The following is a 17,931-nucleotide window of genomic DNA, read 5'->3' on the forward strand; positions in this document are numbered from 1 at the left end:
TGTTGCTGCAGAAACACTGCCACTGTGACATGACTGCTGCCACATGCCACCACTCCCCACTGCCATCAATAACTCAGTAGCTCAGGTGATCTGCAGGGAGGTCCTACCTCTGCCAGAGCTAAAGTCCAATGATCCATTCAAGATGCTGTTTGCTACAGTTTTAAACCACAGTGGATCCTCAGAGTATGGGAAAGGCCATTCCTCTCCCCAGTGCTATGCTCATCCTGGGCTGACTTGGGTAGAAATATGTGATGATGACAACAACAACAACAATAATAACAAAATACAACTGCTTGGGTCCCAGTGTTTGATCTCCATTGACCCACAGTGTCAACTCTCATCCACACACAACCTTTTTCCCTGTGGCACGCAACTACCTTTCATTCTTTCTGAGGAAATAATCAACCACTTTCCACATTTGTGAACATAAAGAAGACAGCCCAGAAGAAATCATTGTGATTATTGTGACATTCGAAGATGAGAAAAACTTAAGAGAAGGGCCTGTTCGTGTCAAACTTTCCACACTAAAAATATGTTATTTTATAATTGTTGGGGGTGAAGGTTATATTATATTATGTATAAGAACTGTTGAGGAACTAGCAAATTGTAAAGAGGCAGATACAGTTTCTATAAAAATACACTAATGCATAGAAGCTAACTATCCCCTAGGCTTGACCATCACACAGCTCAATATCCCCAAATATATTTAAGCTTGTTTCATTTATCATACTGGCAAACTCAACATTTTCCTTTTTCATGACTTGGTATTTACATAGATTTACATATCATCCCAGGTTAATGGTACCCTATTCAAATACTTAGTTCAACTAAATACTACTTTCAGCTTAAATATCAGGTAGGGTAACCAACTATCCTAATCTGTCTGAGACTAAGGTAGTTCTTGAGATGTATGACTTTTAGTGCCAAAGCCAGGACAGTCCTGAGCAAATCAAGGTGAGTTAGTCACCTAATCATCCCAAGTCTCCTGTAAAGCCCTTACCAGCTTTATTCTACCCCACATTAGATTGCCTTCAAGGAATCCTTTTTGCACTTAAAATACACACCCATAGTTCTAAGCAGCTTATTTAACATGTATTCTCTCTATTAGGGGATGGTTTGCAAGTCTCTTGAGGGTAGTTGCTCTCTTTAATTTTTATGTTCCCTAACACAGAGTGCTAGTATTTAATAAGCGAATCTAAGAATTAAAAATGTTCCTTAACATTGTTTCAAGCATTATACAATTTTCTCTTTAATTTTGTAAAATAATTAGGTTTAATCATTATGAATGTGGGTTTTATTTTATCATGTCTTGAGTTCAGTTTCCCACCCAGCCAACTATTGATTATGTGAGCATGGGCAAGTTAATTAGCCTCTCTGAGCCAAAACTTTTAAAATCTGTAAAATGGGGATAAAAATAGTACCCACTTCCCAGGAATATTATAAAGATTAAGCAAAAATACTGGCTAAGTGTGTAGTGTCTTGTCTAGCACATAATGCACAACTAGTTATTATGTGGTAGTTGTTAATAAGTGATTACAGATCAATTCACTATATTATTCCTTGCATTGTTTCTTTCAGGGAGTTTATGTCATTTCAGGCAAAAGCAGTTATTAAAACTACTGAAGATTATTTGCAGTTTGGCCCCAGCAGACTTTTGCATTCAGCAGCAGTATCAGAAGGGTCAGGACTTCAAGATTGTTCCAGACATCAAACAGCATCAGATCATAGCCACAATGAAATATCAGACCCAGATAGCTGCAAATCAAACAGTAAAAACAATTCTTGTTTTATATCAGCATCCAAGAGAAACAGACCTGTCAGTGCTCCAGTGGGTCAACTGAGGTAATCAAAGCTGTTCTCTGTTCTTTTTAACCAACTGTTGAAGCTTTTTCCTTGGAGCAGAATTTATAATGAGTCACTTAACTATTTCAGACATTAAAATGTAACACATCTGTAGGGTTTTCTTTCTGCTTTTGTTTTGTTTACTTTTTTCTTTGAAAGCACCTGAGTAGAATGTTGCTAATTACACTTGTGGAAAACATGAGAAACACTTGAACCTGGCTAATATGAAACTCTGAAAAGAATATTTAAAGCAGAAGCAGGCTAAGACTGTGAAATATGTTAGTTTACTAGATATTTGTTTAAAAGTGGAAATGCATACTTTTGATATTTAACCAATATCCGAAATAAAATCAAATTGAAACGAACTTATTATAAAACCATTTCTGTATATGCTTTCACATCAAGATTGTTATAAACTGTTAACCTACGAGTTTATGGATAGAGGAAAATATTGATAAAAGTAAAACTAAGAAACGGATATATTATTTTATTTTTTATTTTTTGGTCTTTTTGCCATTTCTTGGGCCGCTCCCACGGCATACGGAGGTTCCCAGGCTAGGGGTCGAATCGGAGCTGTAGCTGCCAGCCTACGCCAGAGCCACAGCAACGCAGGATCTGAGCCGCGTCTGCAACCTACACCACAGCTCACGGCAACGCCGGATCGTTAACCCACTGAGCAAGGGCAGGGATCGAACCCGCAACCTCATGGTTCCTAGTCGGATTCGTTAACCACTGCGCCACGACGGGAACTCCCGGGTATATTATTTTCACATGTTTGGATAGGTGGATATACTGTGATTTTAATTTACCTCAGATTTTTACCTTAGAATGTTGACTTTACTACTGTGGCGTTAGGAATTAACAGGATTAGTTAGAGAACTCTTAAATAAAAAATACGACATAGTCATTTACCACATACTTTTGCTGAGAAAAATAATAAGGATTGAAACTGGTTACTTGCTTACTGCCCCCAAGCAATTTAAAATAAAAGGAATAAAACTGGCTGCAGAATAAAACGTTTAGTTATGATCTGTTTGAATTTCAAGTCTTTTTTTAAAAAAAATCAAAGAACTTTGATAAACATGAAAACTTAAAGGAAAATCATAGCCATTTACTATTTCATGATGTTGAGACCATAATACTACTTTTTTTTTGCTATTAGAATACAGCATATGTGTATATATTTTTTAATGTGTTGTGATATTTTTATGTAAAATGATTTAAATGGCTTAATCTGAGATAGGTGTTTTATAAGAATAGCTTTGGCAAACTTATCCTGTATTAAATTTTAAAAATATTTAAGTGTATATGGCCAATCTTATCCTATGAAAATGTTTTGCTTTGTTTTTAGGAATACTTAGGAACAGTTATCAGTGCTTATATCTGTAGAAAATATCTGGGATAATATTTACTTAAATGTCTTTACTAATTAACATGCACCGATTGTTTTTTTCTTCAGAGTTGCAGAGCTCTCTTCTTTAAAATCTAAGTTGGACCAGAATTGGCATAAATTGTCTCAAAGACACAAACTCCAACCCAGAGTGATTAGAGTAACAGCTTATAAAAATGGATCTAGAACAGTCTTTGCCAAAGTTACTGTACCAACCATCACCTTGGTAACTAGTGTCCAAAAGCTTTCAGTGCTTTATTTCTTGCCTTACTCTCTTTATATATAAAAACTGAGAAAGGGGACATTTATTGTTTAAAAATTTTCTTTTTAGTAATCTGAATCTGTAAATTGCTTTACTATATAGTCATAGATCTCATAGGCATTTCATTCCTTTCCTTTTTTCTCAATATGTAAATAGTATATTTACTTAAACAGATACAGTGGCTTTATATCTTATAGCATTATTAAAATGCTGGAACATTCAAGGACTAGAATTAGACAAATATTCTCAGTGTTTGTGATTTAACTTATTTGTATATTTTCACCGGCTAATATCCATATTGGTAGAGGTATTGAGTTACTTAACCCTGGCAAGTGGCTCAGGGGGTTTCTATTTTGATCACTGCACCTTTTGTTCAGTGGAAATGTGTTACTTTCTTTGTCATAAACCTCGTTCTCTACTTCTTCCTTTCTTTTAGTTGCTGGAGGAGTGCACAGAAAAGCTAAATTTGAACATGGCCGCACGACGAGTGTTCTTGGCAGACGGCACTGAAGCCCTCAAACCTGAAGATATACCCCATGAAGCCGACGTTTATGTTTCAACGGGAGAGCCCTTTTTAGATCCATTCAAAAAAATTAAAGGTAAAAAAGGGAAAAAATGTACCCTACCCCCACACATAGTAAATTGCTTGAGGGGTGCAATTAAAAAATGATTTTCATCCTGTCTTTTTTGCATGGTTTAACAAAACTAATGTTTACGCATTTACAGCTCAGTAAGAGGATAATGTGCTTAATGAAAGAAAAATCCACTGACAGCCACGTTTATTGCCCTTCATTAGCATTGGTGCTTAATTTAATATAGATCTGAATAGACATTAGGGAGCCTGCAGGAGGTTAAATGGTGAAAATATAATAAATTAAATCAGAGATTATTGAATTTACTGTTTAGTTTCTGTGACACTCAACAGACGTAATTCATTAGACTTATTCTCTCAGAAAATAGTTCAAAGTTTCAAGTATCATTTATTCATTTATACTCTTGGTCTTTTTTCAGATGGCATTAACATAATTATGGAAATGTGGCCAGTAATGAACATATAATTCTTATATACATGTGATTTTCCTAATATAATTTTTTATAAGATAAATGCTGCAGCTTGACTTTTAACTTTGAAATTTTCGTATTATATTTTATATATATAAAAGTAACATAAAATATGTTATAATAATATAAATTATATATACAAAATCCAAATATGTATATTTTAGATTACTTATAGGTAAGATCTTTTTAAAAAGACTGTTGTTTCTAACATTTCAGAAATGTGGAGATTTTCTAAAATAAAGAAACCTTTTTTTCTTCAGTGGGAGAGAATACATTTTAAGTGAGAAATAAAAGTACCACTGTCTAAGAATATTCTACCAAGCATGTATGTCATACCCAGAGTCTGTTACCTAGTGCTGTATATGGTAATCTCATTTAAAAGACATAAGAACTTTGCCATAATACAAATTCAGTGTATCTAACTGCTGTACTCTCCTCTGCTTTTTAAACCTTATTAGAATTTTTTTTTCTGCTGTTAAGCTAGTGAACCAAAGGCAAGTCTAGGCAGTAATTGCATAAGTAGAAGAAAAACAATTTTGGAGTTCATTACAGATGAAATGATGAAAATTCTTCCTCTATTAATGTTATTGTATAAAGTAATACTAGAATTTCTTTGAGGATACTTGATTATTAGGAAATAAATAACTTCTTGAATTCAGTAGAAAGTTCAAGATAATTCGATCCTTGCAAAGAAACTTGTTGCTACAATATTCAGTAAAAATTACCTATGTAGTAGCTTAGACCCATATATTTTTCAAATTTTGCTTTAATTTTAAAATATGGCTGCTTTTATTCTGTATTCATTGAATCATCTGCTTGCTTAAAAGCATGAGTCTTTGTGGGTAAATGTTTCTGTGACTTTTTTATATTCAGATATATATGTAATGAATGCTTCCTTAAGATTGTTGATTATTTTTATTAATAAGAAGTACTTACCTTTCTTATGATGATGGTATTATAGAAGAGATATATAAACATTATTTATAGCTATGCTTCTTAGAGGATCTCCTGGACATGTTTCCCTAAAATAACATGGTTATACAAATGACTAAGCTTAGTGGATGTTTTTTAAATGTACAAAATGAGTTTCCTCCTACTTTTTGTTTTCTCTTTTATTCTTTTAAAGCCAAGTCTAGAACAAAAAACTTCTGTGCTTTGTCTGCGTATCTTTGGCTGTGTTTCACTGTGACATGCACTGCTGTTCTTTTAGCACCAAAATGTTGGCACACACTCCTGAAAATTTCACACCATCTCTTGCTGGATCAGCAAGCTTAACCCACCAAAATCTGGTGTTGTGGAATGGTTTTTGACTGATAATCAATCTTTATGCTGCTCGACAGTTGTTGCTGGGACACGGAGTAGAGCAGGTGGCAGATGTGCCTTGTCTTTTGAGAAAAGAAATTGTAGGTGAGCTTGGACACAGACTAGCATATCACATGTCCGTTAAAAAGACTTAAGGTATAATGGGGGAAAAGCCACTCATCTGAGTTAAGCTTATAGATAAGTCTATAAGCCTAAAGACTGATATGTGGTTTCTTTCAGAACAAGAATATAAATGGAAATAATTTATTATATATATGAAATTTATATGTATTTATTTAGAGAGTCATGTAGGGAGATTTCATATATATTACGTACATATTCACATATACTTTTTCATATAAGGTTAAAGTTACCTTTCTTGCATGAGTTTTATAGATAATCAATAATATGCCAACTTGTCATGAGTGTACCATAAAAATAAAACATGAGTGAATAGCTTTAAAGATGGTAGATAAATTTAAACTAGGGAAGAATTCTCTGAAGTTGAAAAAAATGTACTTTCTAAGGGTAACTAGGAGGAAAACACCTGGCAAAATGTGGTGTTACTGTTGTATCTTTCCAAATAAACATAAATATTTTATGTACGATTAACATCAGGCATTAGAGTCAGTAATTGGTCATTAATTTGATACACTGATTTTTATTCATTCAGCAAACATTCATTGAGAGCTTACTATGTGCCAGGTACTAGGCCAGATCAGAGACAGACTCATAGTCTCACTTATATTTTTGTCATTATTCCTTCATCTCTGATTTTCAAATTAAAAAAGAAAGAATTAAAACAAATCCTTTGTGTCCTCCCAAGGAAAATTTACTTTATTTCTGGCACAGAAAGACCAAGTAAGTCTCTGTATATTTTAACAATTATATTTCCCTGCTTCATTTTTTTTGTTATTTTTTGGAAAAGCAGTGTAATTAGTGAAAATTGCCTTACAGTTACTTCCAGATTTACTAAGGTAGAAAGAGACCTGCAGAACATCTCTGATTTTTTAACTTCATTACTACCCCTTTTGAGCATCATTGTTGACAACCAGAGGCACTGGATTTAATAGAAAGCCAGAGAGCTATTCATCACATACCTCTAAACACAAAGCTTTCATATAGAGGTCAAGCCAAGGTCATTGTCTGTTGAAATGCAATATTAGAGTAATTCTTACATTTGAAGTTGAATGCCTAAGCAGAAAGATTAATTGTGGGAAAAACAGAAATAATTTTTATAAGTATTGTTGATGAAGACCAACTATCTTATTAGGTCTTATAATTCTGGCATTTGAAGATTCTGAAATTTATTAATGATTCCTCTAGAATTGTGAAGATGTAGTTAATGGATTGTTTGAAAAGACATTTTTAATGATCTCAGATTCATGGGCATCCAGTTTAGGTTTTATTTACAGTTTCCTGGACTTTCTGCTTAACGGTGGCATAGTGAAAATTCTTGCATCAGATTGATGGGGTATATGAGTTCAGCTCCTTTATAACTGCTAGGAGCGGTAGGCAGTGCAAACCTAGCATAAGAAAAGGTTCATGCCCTCCAGTTGCTTAAGTGTCTTAATGAAGATGAGGGAAAAAACCTGTTTGGACCTAATTTATTAGGTCCAAATTTCATTATATGGAGTTCTGATTGTTTAATTCTTTTTCAGTTTTTTATTTCCATTGTTTCCTATATATCCTATTCTATTATTTGGCTTTCAGAGTTATCATTTACAGTGATTCATTTCAGTCCTGAGTTTTGTTAACAAGAAGTGAAACTGAGTATTATGAATAGGATTTTACATCTTTTAAATACTGTATTGTGAAGATGTAGTCACTGAAAAAATATCCATGAAAAGAGTTCTTGATACTACACCTAAGATCTAAATTTAAACCTAGAGATTTCTGCTAACTGCCATGTGATCTACAAAATGAAATAATTTGCTGTGACAGCTTGTGATTGACAAGAATATGTGTGAGCACATTTAAAATAGGCCATCTTTTCATGTAGAAGTAAATGTCAGTGAAATGATGGATTCTCATCATTTTAATTATTGATGATTTGGAAATATTTCAATTCCACGACACACAAGACACATTCTAAATAGCAGCATAACACTTTTTCTCTTATCTACGTCAATAATGAAATGTTCTGTCATATTTTGTTTTTCAAAAAATGCATTAATTTAATGAACCTGAATTCATGCATTATATTCTGTTCCATTATATGTCTCCTGAATTTGTTGATTTTTAAGTGGTTGTGTTAAAAGCACAAGTTTTAAGAAGTGACCCACTGCCCATATCACACCTTTCTATTCTTATTGCTGGATCACAAGACAGTGCTACAGTGCTGTCTACATGGCTGCTTTAGTCCTGCCAAAGCTAATACTGGCCTTTGTGATGCTCACCCATGGGGTGACCAACCACGACTTAATTCTGGCAGCTGCAGCAGGAGTTAGGGTGTATGTTTTCAAATTCTCTATTAACATATTATTTGAATAATATATTATTAGGTAAGATTGTCTATCTTATCTTCCATACATTCAAAAGCAGGAAAATATTATCTTTAGAAAGAAAATCTCTTCTGAGACAGCACATGATTCTCCTATTTCTATAAGTGGGGGTAAAACTATAGGCATATATTTTGTGTATTTCCCTATTCCAAAAGACTTAAACTAGTATCATTGCAAGAAATGGACCCCTCCCACTACCCCCCAGAAAAATCCTTAGCAAATAGGAAAATTTAGAGCATGCATGTGGCAACATCTCCTTACACTGTCAAAATATCAAATTGAGAAACATCTAAATTCTTGACATATTCATGAATTGTTGAATTTGTATATATTGTATATATGTACATGGAGGCTATACTTGTTTAATGAAGATGCCTGCACACTTGTAACTATCCTGATAATTTGAATACTTTCTGCATGCCGTAAACTCAGCATGTGCTTCAAGTGTATTTTACTTTCTCCTTACAATTCCTGAGTTAGTGCTACAAATCCACAGTCTTATATGCAATTAAAAAACCCCAAATTGCAGATGACATACAATTTTTTCATAACTCATTTGATAGTAGAATCTTATTTGGTATGACTAATCGATTATTTTGTTGAAAAATAATGTGTTTGATTATGGGCTGCTACCTTAGACCTTGCTGGGGATATTACATAATATTTGATACATGCAACGTATTAACATTTTTGAAATACAAAATTTTCAATTTTTGGAATCACATCTAACCTTAAGGGTTTTGGATAAGGTCTTTTGTCATAGCTATGAAGAAATCTGATAAATTTTAATTCTTATTAGGATATTAACTCAGAAGGTGTTGTTGTAAATACTGTCTTTATCATCTTGAGTTGTTTGCTACTTGGGTAAAGCAGATGTAGAGACTATCTCCCTGACTAGAGCTGAAAGACTGTGTGGGAAAAAAAAAATCATTGTTCTTTGTCTGAGGGGGCAGAGGAAAAGTTAAAGAGAGACCATTCATTCATTCATTCAGTCATTTCATCAAGAAATATTTATCGAGCTCTACAATGTGCCAGGCATTGTTCCAAGACTTAGGGATATGGCGTGAACCAGACAGAGGTCTCATGGAGCTTGTGTTCCAGTAAGGCCAAAGAAGCAACAGACATAAGCCTATAGAGAACTAAATAAGACATTTATTGACAGTGTTAAGTGTTACAAAGGAAATGAAAAGGGTGGTATCACCCTTTATTATTTCAAGAACAAATAATGTCATGGAAACAAAAGGAGGGAATTTAAAAACTGAAACAGTCATTTGCAGTAATATTTAAATCAGATCTTTTAGGCAGTTGTCTACCTACCCTGTTTGCAACTTTACCTGAGAATTCATTTATATATTCTATATGTACTCTTTCAGGGTTTTGCCTTCCAAAACATTAGTTTTTGAAGCTTTCAAATATCTATTAGGAGAGACATTAGAAAAGCATAATTTAGGAGTTCCCGCCGTGGCGCAGTGGCTAACGAATCCGACTAGGAACCATGAGGTTGTGGGTTCGATCCCTGCCCTTGCTCAGTGGGTTAACAATCCGGCGTTGCCGTGAGCTGTGGTGTAGGTTGCAGACGTGGCTTGGATCCCGCGTTGCTGTGGCTCTGGCATAGGCTGTCAGCTACAGCTCTGATTAGACCCCTAGCCTGGGAACCTCCATATGCCGTGGGAGCGGCCCAAGAAATGGCAAAAAGACAAATAAGTAAATAAATAAATAAATAAAAATAAGTTAAAAAAAAAAAAAGAAAAGCATAATTTAGTGGGAAGAACGCTAGACTTGAAGTCAGGTGATCTTGCAAGTTTCTAGTCCCTGTTAGGAGACCTTGGGCAGATTGGTCTGTGCTTCAGTGTCCTTACCTGTATAACAGAGGTAATAATATCTTATAGGATTATTAGATATTTTCTTATTTTTCTAAAAAAAGATAAATTATTTGAAAATTAAATATCTATAAGCCCCATTTAAATAGAACATTGAGAAACACAACTAAGATTCCAGATGCTGTTAGAATCTCAATGCTATTAATCAGAACTTTGTGTCCACTCTTACCTTCCCAGAATATCTGCCTAGGTTCAGGAAAATAGCAACAACAACAAAATCATTTGGGAGTTCCCTGGTGGTTCAGTGGGTTAAAGATTCAGCATGGTCACTGCAGTGGCTCTGGTTACTGCTTTGGCACAAGTTTGATCCCTGGCCCAGGAACTTCTGCATGCCCCGTGAGTATGGCCAAAAACAAAAATAATTTACCTCTACTTTTTCATCACTGCCAGGGATGCAAACTACTCTGTGAACCTCAACAAGTCACTTAACCTCACTAAGCCTCATTTTCCTTATCCAGAAGTTGAGCCCAACAGTAGATGCCTCATGGTGTCATTATGAGGAGTAAGTAAGATGATGTGTGTAAAAGACTGCTGTATATAATAGGCATCTAAAATGTTGTATTTCCACCTGCTCTTTATCTGTTTTCCTTCTTTTGCTCCAGCTTTTGCTCGACACCTTTCCACCAGCTTTTCATACAGGCAGTCCTAAGTACCTGATTTTACTACCAAAGGTATTTGCTAAGTCCAAGGTCTTAAAATATATACCACCAAATAAAATTTCTACTGAGCACTTATTTATACTGCATAATACAGGAACCTACTTTAGAGCCTTTGAACTCTCACTATATTATGCTTTTTTCCTTGAGAATTTTCCTAGGATGTAAGTTAAAATCAAGTCCCTTTTTATAAAAGGAGCCCCAAGTGGCCTTGCTCTGCTCTATTCCAAGAGTCGTATTTTAAAATGTGTTTATGACCCAAGGCTAGCCTTAAGTTTAAGCTGCCATAACTTATTTCAAGAAAGTTCATAGAAAAGTTCAGGGAAAGTGTGACAACATTTTGATTGGCACAATAGATGGGATGTTTGTAATTTTAATCAAATTTAAATTGAAGACATACTTCAAATGATATGTCAGACTAGTGTTAGTGAGTTAAAATCTAATGACAACCACTGTCATTATTAGTTAAGGATAACCATCATGCCTATAGCAATAAATGATGACACTTAAGAACATGCAGAAACAAAGAACGCAAGTATTTACAGAAAAGGGAGTGACTAGAAACTCAGTTGAACACAGGAATGTGACCTGGATTTAATCTGTTTACCAAACATAGAAGCAATTGTATTTTGAGCTGATGATATAATTGAATATAGCAGTATGTTTTCTTACTGTCAGAGCATTTATATTTTATAAACTCATCTTGTGCCCATGAAACGATGTGCTTGTTCATACTTAATGTCATTATCTATATTTACTTGACAGTCAGAGCATTAATGTATTTTTGAGTTTATTGCCCAACTACAGGAGAGTGGGTTTTTAAAAATAAGATTTTTAATGAGCTCATGGATTTGAAGTTGCAAGTTTGCTGGTTTTATTCTGGTGACAGAAGAAAGCAGTTTTCTCTTTGCCTAGCACATATGAAGTGGAAAATTATGAGGTGGTGAGCACTAAGATTTATTTAATTTTATGGTAGGCATTGACTTAAAAAATGTGGTGATATTGTAGATACACCTTCTAATGCAGAGGTGGACTAGAAAGCACTTTATCTTTCTCATGATTGGTTATAAGCAGAACCATGAAAATAAAATAGGATGTGGGCTCTTTAAAATAAAATGTAAACTCTGGTTGGGGTGTAATGTACTCTGAGTACTGCAAGAGAGTAAGTGTATGAATGTAAACAGTCAAGGGGACTTGGTGGGGATGTAGCCCTTTAAGGGAGTTTTCCCCAAAGTTAGGCTAAAGCTTCACTGGAACTTCACCAGAGTTCAGGCTCTACCTCTATTCTTACTCGGTGGGCTCTTAACTTTCTAGAGAGAAAGACTGGGACAGGTCTGGTCATGATGCTTTGGAACCCAGTAGGTGTAGCTAGCAAGTTTAAAGGAGAGGACCAGATGTGAGGTGAGGCTCGGACCCCTTCTTTGGCAAGTGGGTGTTAGTGAGGAGGAGATTGAAGAACTCTCCAAAAAGGAACTCCAAGGCTCCTGCTTTTGAGATTCGTGGATGAATAGGCATTGTATGTATGGTCCTACTCTCTAGGGAAGCCCCCACTGGAAAAGATAAGCTCATTCTCAGTGTCCCCTTTTGTAATCTTCAGATTTGTAATTACCAGTGAAATAAAATGTCTTTTCTCCCCTCTACTTAGGGCATGAACCATGGCTGCCTTGTTCACCGTCATCTTTTGGCACAGGACCTGATACTTAATATATGCTCACTAAATATTGCTCAGTGATTGGCTGAAGGACCACATAGGTACCATGTGAACCATCCATATTCCAATGAGGTGGTAGTGAAGGGGAGGGTTAAAACCTCATTAGAACAGCCTGCTCGGCTGTAAACTGTGAGTGGACATTTAGAAGGAGTATATTAAAAATCCCCTACCCCAAATTCATATGTAGATTTGTGAGTGTTCTTGTTTGGCAGGGGGCCAGAGTAAGCCTGCCCAAGAATAATTACATGGCAGAGAGGCTAATGGTTATGCTAATGTTTGTCTGAGACCAGACAATGGTCCAAAGTGGAGTGCTGGGATAAATGATTCTCCCAGGAACGTATAGATCTGAGATTTTCAGTCTTCCCACATCCTCTCAGGAATGCCCTTTCTTACAGTCTCTCCCCTCAATCTTTTTTCGTTTGGTAGTTGGGGAGTGGGGGAGGCTTTCTTCTTCATTTAACACTTTTCTTTGTATTTCTCACAGTACCTGACATACAGTGGGTGCTTATTAACTCTTATTGAAAGTAAGGAAGTAAGGAAGGAGATGGTGTGTGGGAAGGTTTAGGGCCACTGCTCCCTGCTGTGCACAGCTGAAGGACAGTAGAGCTTAAGAGAGGATGGGGAGCTGTTGTCTAATTCTTACAAAGGTACCTGATAACCTGGGACAGATGTCAGGGTTTTAAGATGAGAAAGTTAACGAAAGACAGAGAATGACTGGCCAATGGAGACCTGCTGTATAGTGCAGGGAACTCTACCCAATATTCTGTGATAACCTACATGGGAAAAGAATATGAAAAAGAATGGTTGTGTATATACGTATAATTGAATCACTTTGTTGCACAGCAGTAATTATCACAACATCGTAAATGAAATATACGTCAAAAAAAACTTTAAAAAATAAAAAAAAGACGGAGGTGTAGAAAGCATTTGTTAGCTATGACTAGTATATTTTCTGAGAAGTTCAAAGTGGGTTTAGATGGTAATAATTTTTTTTTTTTGTCTTTTCTAGGGCCACACCCATGGCATATGGAGGATCCCAGGCTAGGGGTCTAATTGGAGCAACGCTGGAGCCAAGCCGTATCTGTGACCTATACCACAGCTCATGGCAACACTGGATCCTTAACCCATTGAGCAAGGCCAGGGATCAAATCCCCATCTTTATGGGGATTTGTTTCCACTGTACCACAAAGGGAACTCCTAAATTTCTTGTTTTAATATTCAGGCTGGCTTCCTGCCCCATATGCCTGACCCTCACCACTTGATTACTCCTAATTCAACCCACTCCAACCCTCGCTTAATCCCCTTCCTCTCCTGAGTAGCCTCCTGAGTATGTCAGAACCTACTCACGTCTTTGCTAAGTATCCTCAGCTGCTCCATACTGGCATGGAAGAGTCAGGTTCTGTTTTTCTTCTCACCTCGGGATGTAATAATGCTTGCTCTGGCTGTCAGCCCTCACTACCTTTCTTCATATGAAGGCATATATCCTTAGAGCAGTGACGTAGAGAAGATTCATCTTGTGTCGCTAAATATGAGGGTTTCCTCGTTCTCCATTTGGTTCTCACGTAGGTGGTCCATGGCCCACGCTATTGAGACATGCTGCTTTGTGCAGAGGCTGTGATTGGCATAGGCTACGTCCTGCCTTGCTCCATCTCTGGCCTCTCTGTTCACTTTCCACCCAGTGGTCCATCATATTGCTGCAGAACTGTGGGTCATCACCTATGATGTTTCTTCTCCCTGGATAATGCTCTTCCTCTTTTGCCCACTCTGTGTATCTTTCAGGTCTTACCTCATGTCCTTCCTCTGGGGTGCCCTTTTTGGCTACCACAGGCTGTGGCAGGTGCTCCTACCCCAAGCTTTCCCAATACCCTGTGACATCTCTGATCAATCACCTGCCATATTGTGTTTTGTGTTATTTTCCTTTCTTGTCTTCTGAGAACTCTGAAGTCCTCTCTGTGCAGAGTCTCTAGCAGAGAACGTATGGTTGGCATGTATGTTGAATGAATAATTGTAAATGAAATGGGTGGTTAGAATCAATAATTTTTTTTGTCTTTTTTTTCCTTTTCTAGGGCTGCTCCTGCGGCATATGGAGGTTCCCACGCTAGGTGTCTAATCGGAGCTGTAGACGCTGGCCTACACCACAGCCACAGCAACTCGGGACCTGAGCCACATCTGCGACCTACACCACAGCTCACAGCAATGCCAGATCCTTAACCCACTGAGCAAGGCCAGGGATGGAACCTGCAACCTCATGGTTCCTAGTCAGATAGAATCAATAATTTTTAGTTTCATTCAACCCCAAGATTTTACAATTCTTAACCAATGCAAAGTAATGCACTAAGTCTATGACTTTCTTTTTCTTTTTTTTTTTTTCCTTTTATGGCTGCACTAAGTCTGTGACTTTTTGCTTCTTCTCTTTTTTTTTTTTTTTCCTTTTTAGGCTGTACGTAGAGCATTTGGAAGTTCCCATGCTAGGGGTTGAATTGCAGCTGCAGCTGCTGGCCTATGCCCCAGCCACAGCAATACCAGATCCAAGCCGTGTCTATGCCCTACACCACAGTTCACAACAGCACCGGATCCTTAAGCCACTGAGCATGGCCAGGATTGAACCTTCATTCTCATGGATACTAGTCGAGTTCATTACTGCTGAGCTACAATGGGAACTCTGACATTTTTGCTTCTTACTCTGAACTGTCTTTCATGATACATATGCTGGTTTCTGAGTCAATTCAAAGAGGGATGTGGTAATGAAAAAGCATATTAATCATGAGTATAAAAATGTAATGTTTTTCCAAAATACAGAGAAAATATGTTAGGAGTTCCCATTGTGGCTCAGGAGATTAAGGACCCGACGTCGTCTCTATGAGGATTCAGGTTCAATCTCTGGCCTTATTCAGTGGGTCAAGGATCCAACGTTGCTGCAAGGTGCAGCATAAGTCACTGATGCAGCTGGGATCTGGAGTTGCCATTGCTATGGCTGTCACATAGCCCTCAGCTGCAGCTCTGATTGGACCCCTTGGTCAGGAACTTCCATATGCTACAGGTGGAGTGGTTAAAAAAAAAAGAGTGAAGTTAATATCTACCTAATATTTATTGAGCATTTACTATGGGATAAACACTATTTCAGTGCTGGCCGTAAAGTAGAGAATTAATGCTTACACTGAAAATGTATGACCAACTTATTATCCACAAGTACACTGTTTACAATGTACCAGACACTGGAGGCACATAGATAAAAACACAGCCCATACCCTTGAAATGCTCAAAGTCTTAACACACTGCTGTCTATGTGCTAAGTTCTTGGTAAAAATCATGAGGACAATAATATCACCAACATTTACTATGTTTCATATTTGCACAAAAGTGTTTTATATGTAGAAATTTCTTTCATCCATACAGGTAAGGGAATTATTGTTCCCACTTTCAGATAAGAAAACTAAGACAAATGAGATTGACTGGTATTTCCAAGGTTGCAGACTTAGTAAGAGGCAAAGTTAAGATTCAGATCCCTGGAGTTTGGCTTCAGAGCCCACGCTCTTCATGCTTTACTGCCTATCTATTATGTTATTAATGTGTTTTAGTCATCATTAGTATTAATTTATTAGGCTGCTTTACAGGTTGGTTTAAAAATATTTATAAGAAGTTTTATATATTTCCAATAGTCTTTTCGTGTTTATCAACAAAGACCTGGAAAGTAGGAATACCTTTAAAAACAACTGTATATAATTTATGTTATAAATGATATTTTCAAGTTTATTTGAAAATTTACCTTATTATGTGATTTTCCTAGATCTACCTAGAGTTCTTTCAAAAAAACTTATTTGGAACTTCAGAAATGTGATTTTTTAAAAAAAATTTTAGGCTGCCTATATTTTAAGTGGAGCAACATGTCCTTAGATGTTTTCAGGTAATAGAATTATGAATAAATTCCTTTTACTAGAATAAAAGGTAGCTTTGTTCATTAATTCTTTCAGCATTTATTGAGCACTTACTCCATGTGCCAGGTAAGCATTGCATATTTAGCCAAGAAAGCATATTTAGCCAAGAAAGCACAAAGTCACAGTGCTGTGGGGTCGGTGTAGTGGTAGATGTCTTCACAAAGAGCATAGAGCGAGGTATCCAAGCTGGAAAAGCCTTCCTGGAAAAGGTCACCCCCAAATGGAGTCTTGAGGAAAATATATGCATTTACCTTAAATATACTCTGAGTTCATCCCAACTATTCCACTTCTTCTAAATCTTCATCTGCCAACAATTCTCCTTGGCAAGTTTTCTTCTTTTCCTGAAACAATTTTATACGATTGTGGTCATTAATAAACATCAAAGTGGTAGATCAGTCATATTTAATTTCACTCTGGGGAAAGGTACAGTATAAAGATAGTAAGTACACACACAGGCAATAAAGTTCATTTTGCATAACTGGTATGTTATTAAAAGTTATTTAAGGGGTTCCCATGGTGGCTCAAACCTGGCTATCCAAGAGGATGTGGGTTTGATCCCTGGCCTCGCTCAGTGGGTTAAGGATCCAGCCTCGCTCAGTGGGTTAAGGATCCAGCGTTGCCGTGAGCTGTGATGTAGGTTGCAGAGGTAGCTTGGGTCGTGTTACTGTGGCTGTGGTGTAGGCTGGCATCTGCAGCTCCAATTGGACCTGGGAACTTCCATGTGCCGCAGGTGTGACCCTAAAAATCAAAACATAAAAAATTTTTCAAAAAGTTATTTAAAATTAAATTTGTATCAATTGAACATTTAAATGCATGGGAAGCGTTAACATCTAGTAACTATACCATGTGCAGTGAACTTATATAACCTTACAGCAAGTAATAAGAAATACAAACTTGGAGTTCCCGTCATGGCGCAGTGGTTAACGAATCTGACTAGGAACCATGAGATTGCGGGTTTGGTCCCTGCCCTTGCTCAGTGGGTTAACGATCCAGTGTTGCCATGAGCTGTGGTGTTGGTTGCAGACGTGGCTCGGATCCCGCGTTGCTGTGGCTCTGGCGTAGGCCGGTGGCTACAGCTCTGATTCAACCCCTAGCCTGGGAACCTCCATGTGCCGTGGTTGCGGCCCAAAGAAATAGCAAAAAGACAAAAAAAAAAAAAATGCAAACTTGATTTCTACCTTCTAAGGGCTTAAGTAATAAGCAGAAATAGGATATGCACTTACAAAGCATTTATATAATAATTCCAGATGGTTTATGCTTTTTCCTTAGCATGTAGTACAGTGCCTGGCATGTAGTAAGTTCTCAAACATTATTGAATGAGTGAATATATGGGTACAGGCTACAAATTCTCAAAGGATTCAAGAGGTGACAGGTTATTATAGGCTGG

At 36.7% G+C, this 17,931-nt stretch overlaps 1 protein-coding gene across 1 annotated transcript in view; it reads left to right on the forward strand.

Annotated features, from left to right (window-relative positions):
• The first annotated feature begins 1,582 nt into the window (after positions 1 to 1,582).
• DCDC1 (doublecortin domain containing 1) overlaps positions 1,583 to 17,931 on the forward strand; it is a 393,003-nt gene continuing 376,654 nt past the window's right edge. Inside the window, 3 exon segments of the mRNA XM_047776089.1 lie at positions 1,583 to 1,842; positions 3,302 to 3,458; positions 3,931 to 4,093. Coding sequence (XP_047632045.1) covers positions 1,586 to 1,842; positions 3,302 to 3,458; positions 3,931 to 4,093 — 577 coding nt within the window. The 5' untranslated portion in view covers positions 1,583 to 1,585.

Source organism: Phacochoerus africanus, chromosome 4 (assembly GCF_016906955.1).
Source record: "Phacochoerus africanus isolate WHEZ1 chromosome 4, ROS_Pafr_v1, whole genome shotgun sequence".
NCBI lineage: Eukaryota > Metazoa > Chordata > Mammalia > Artiodactyla > Suidae > Phacochoerus > Phacochoerus africanus.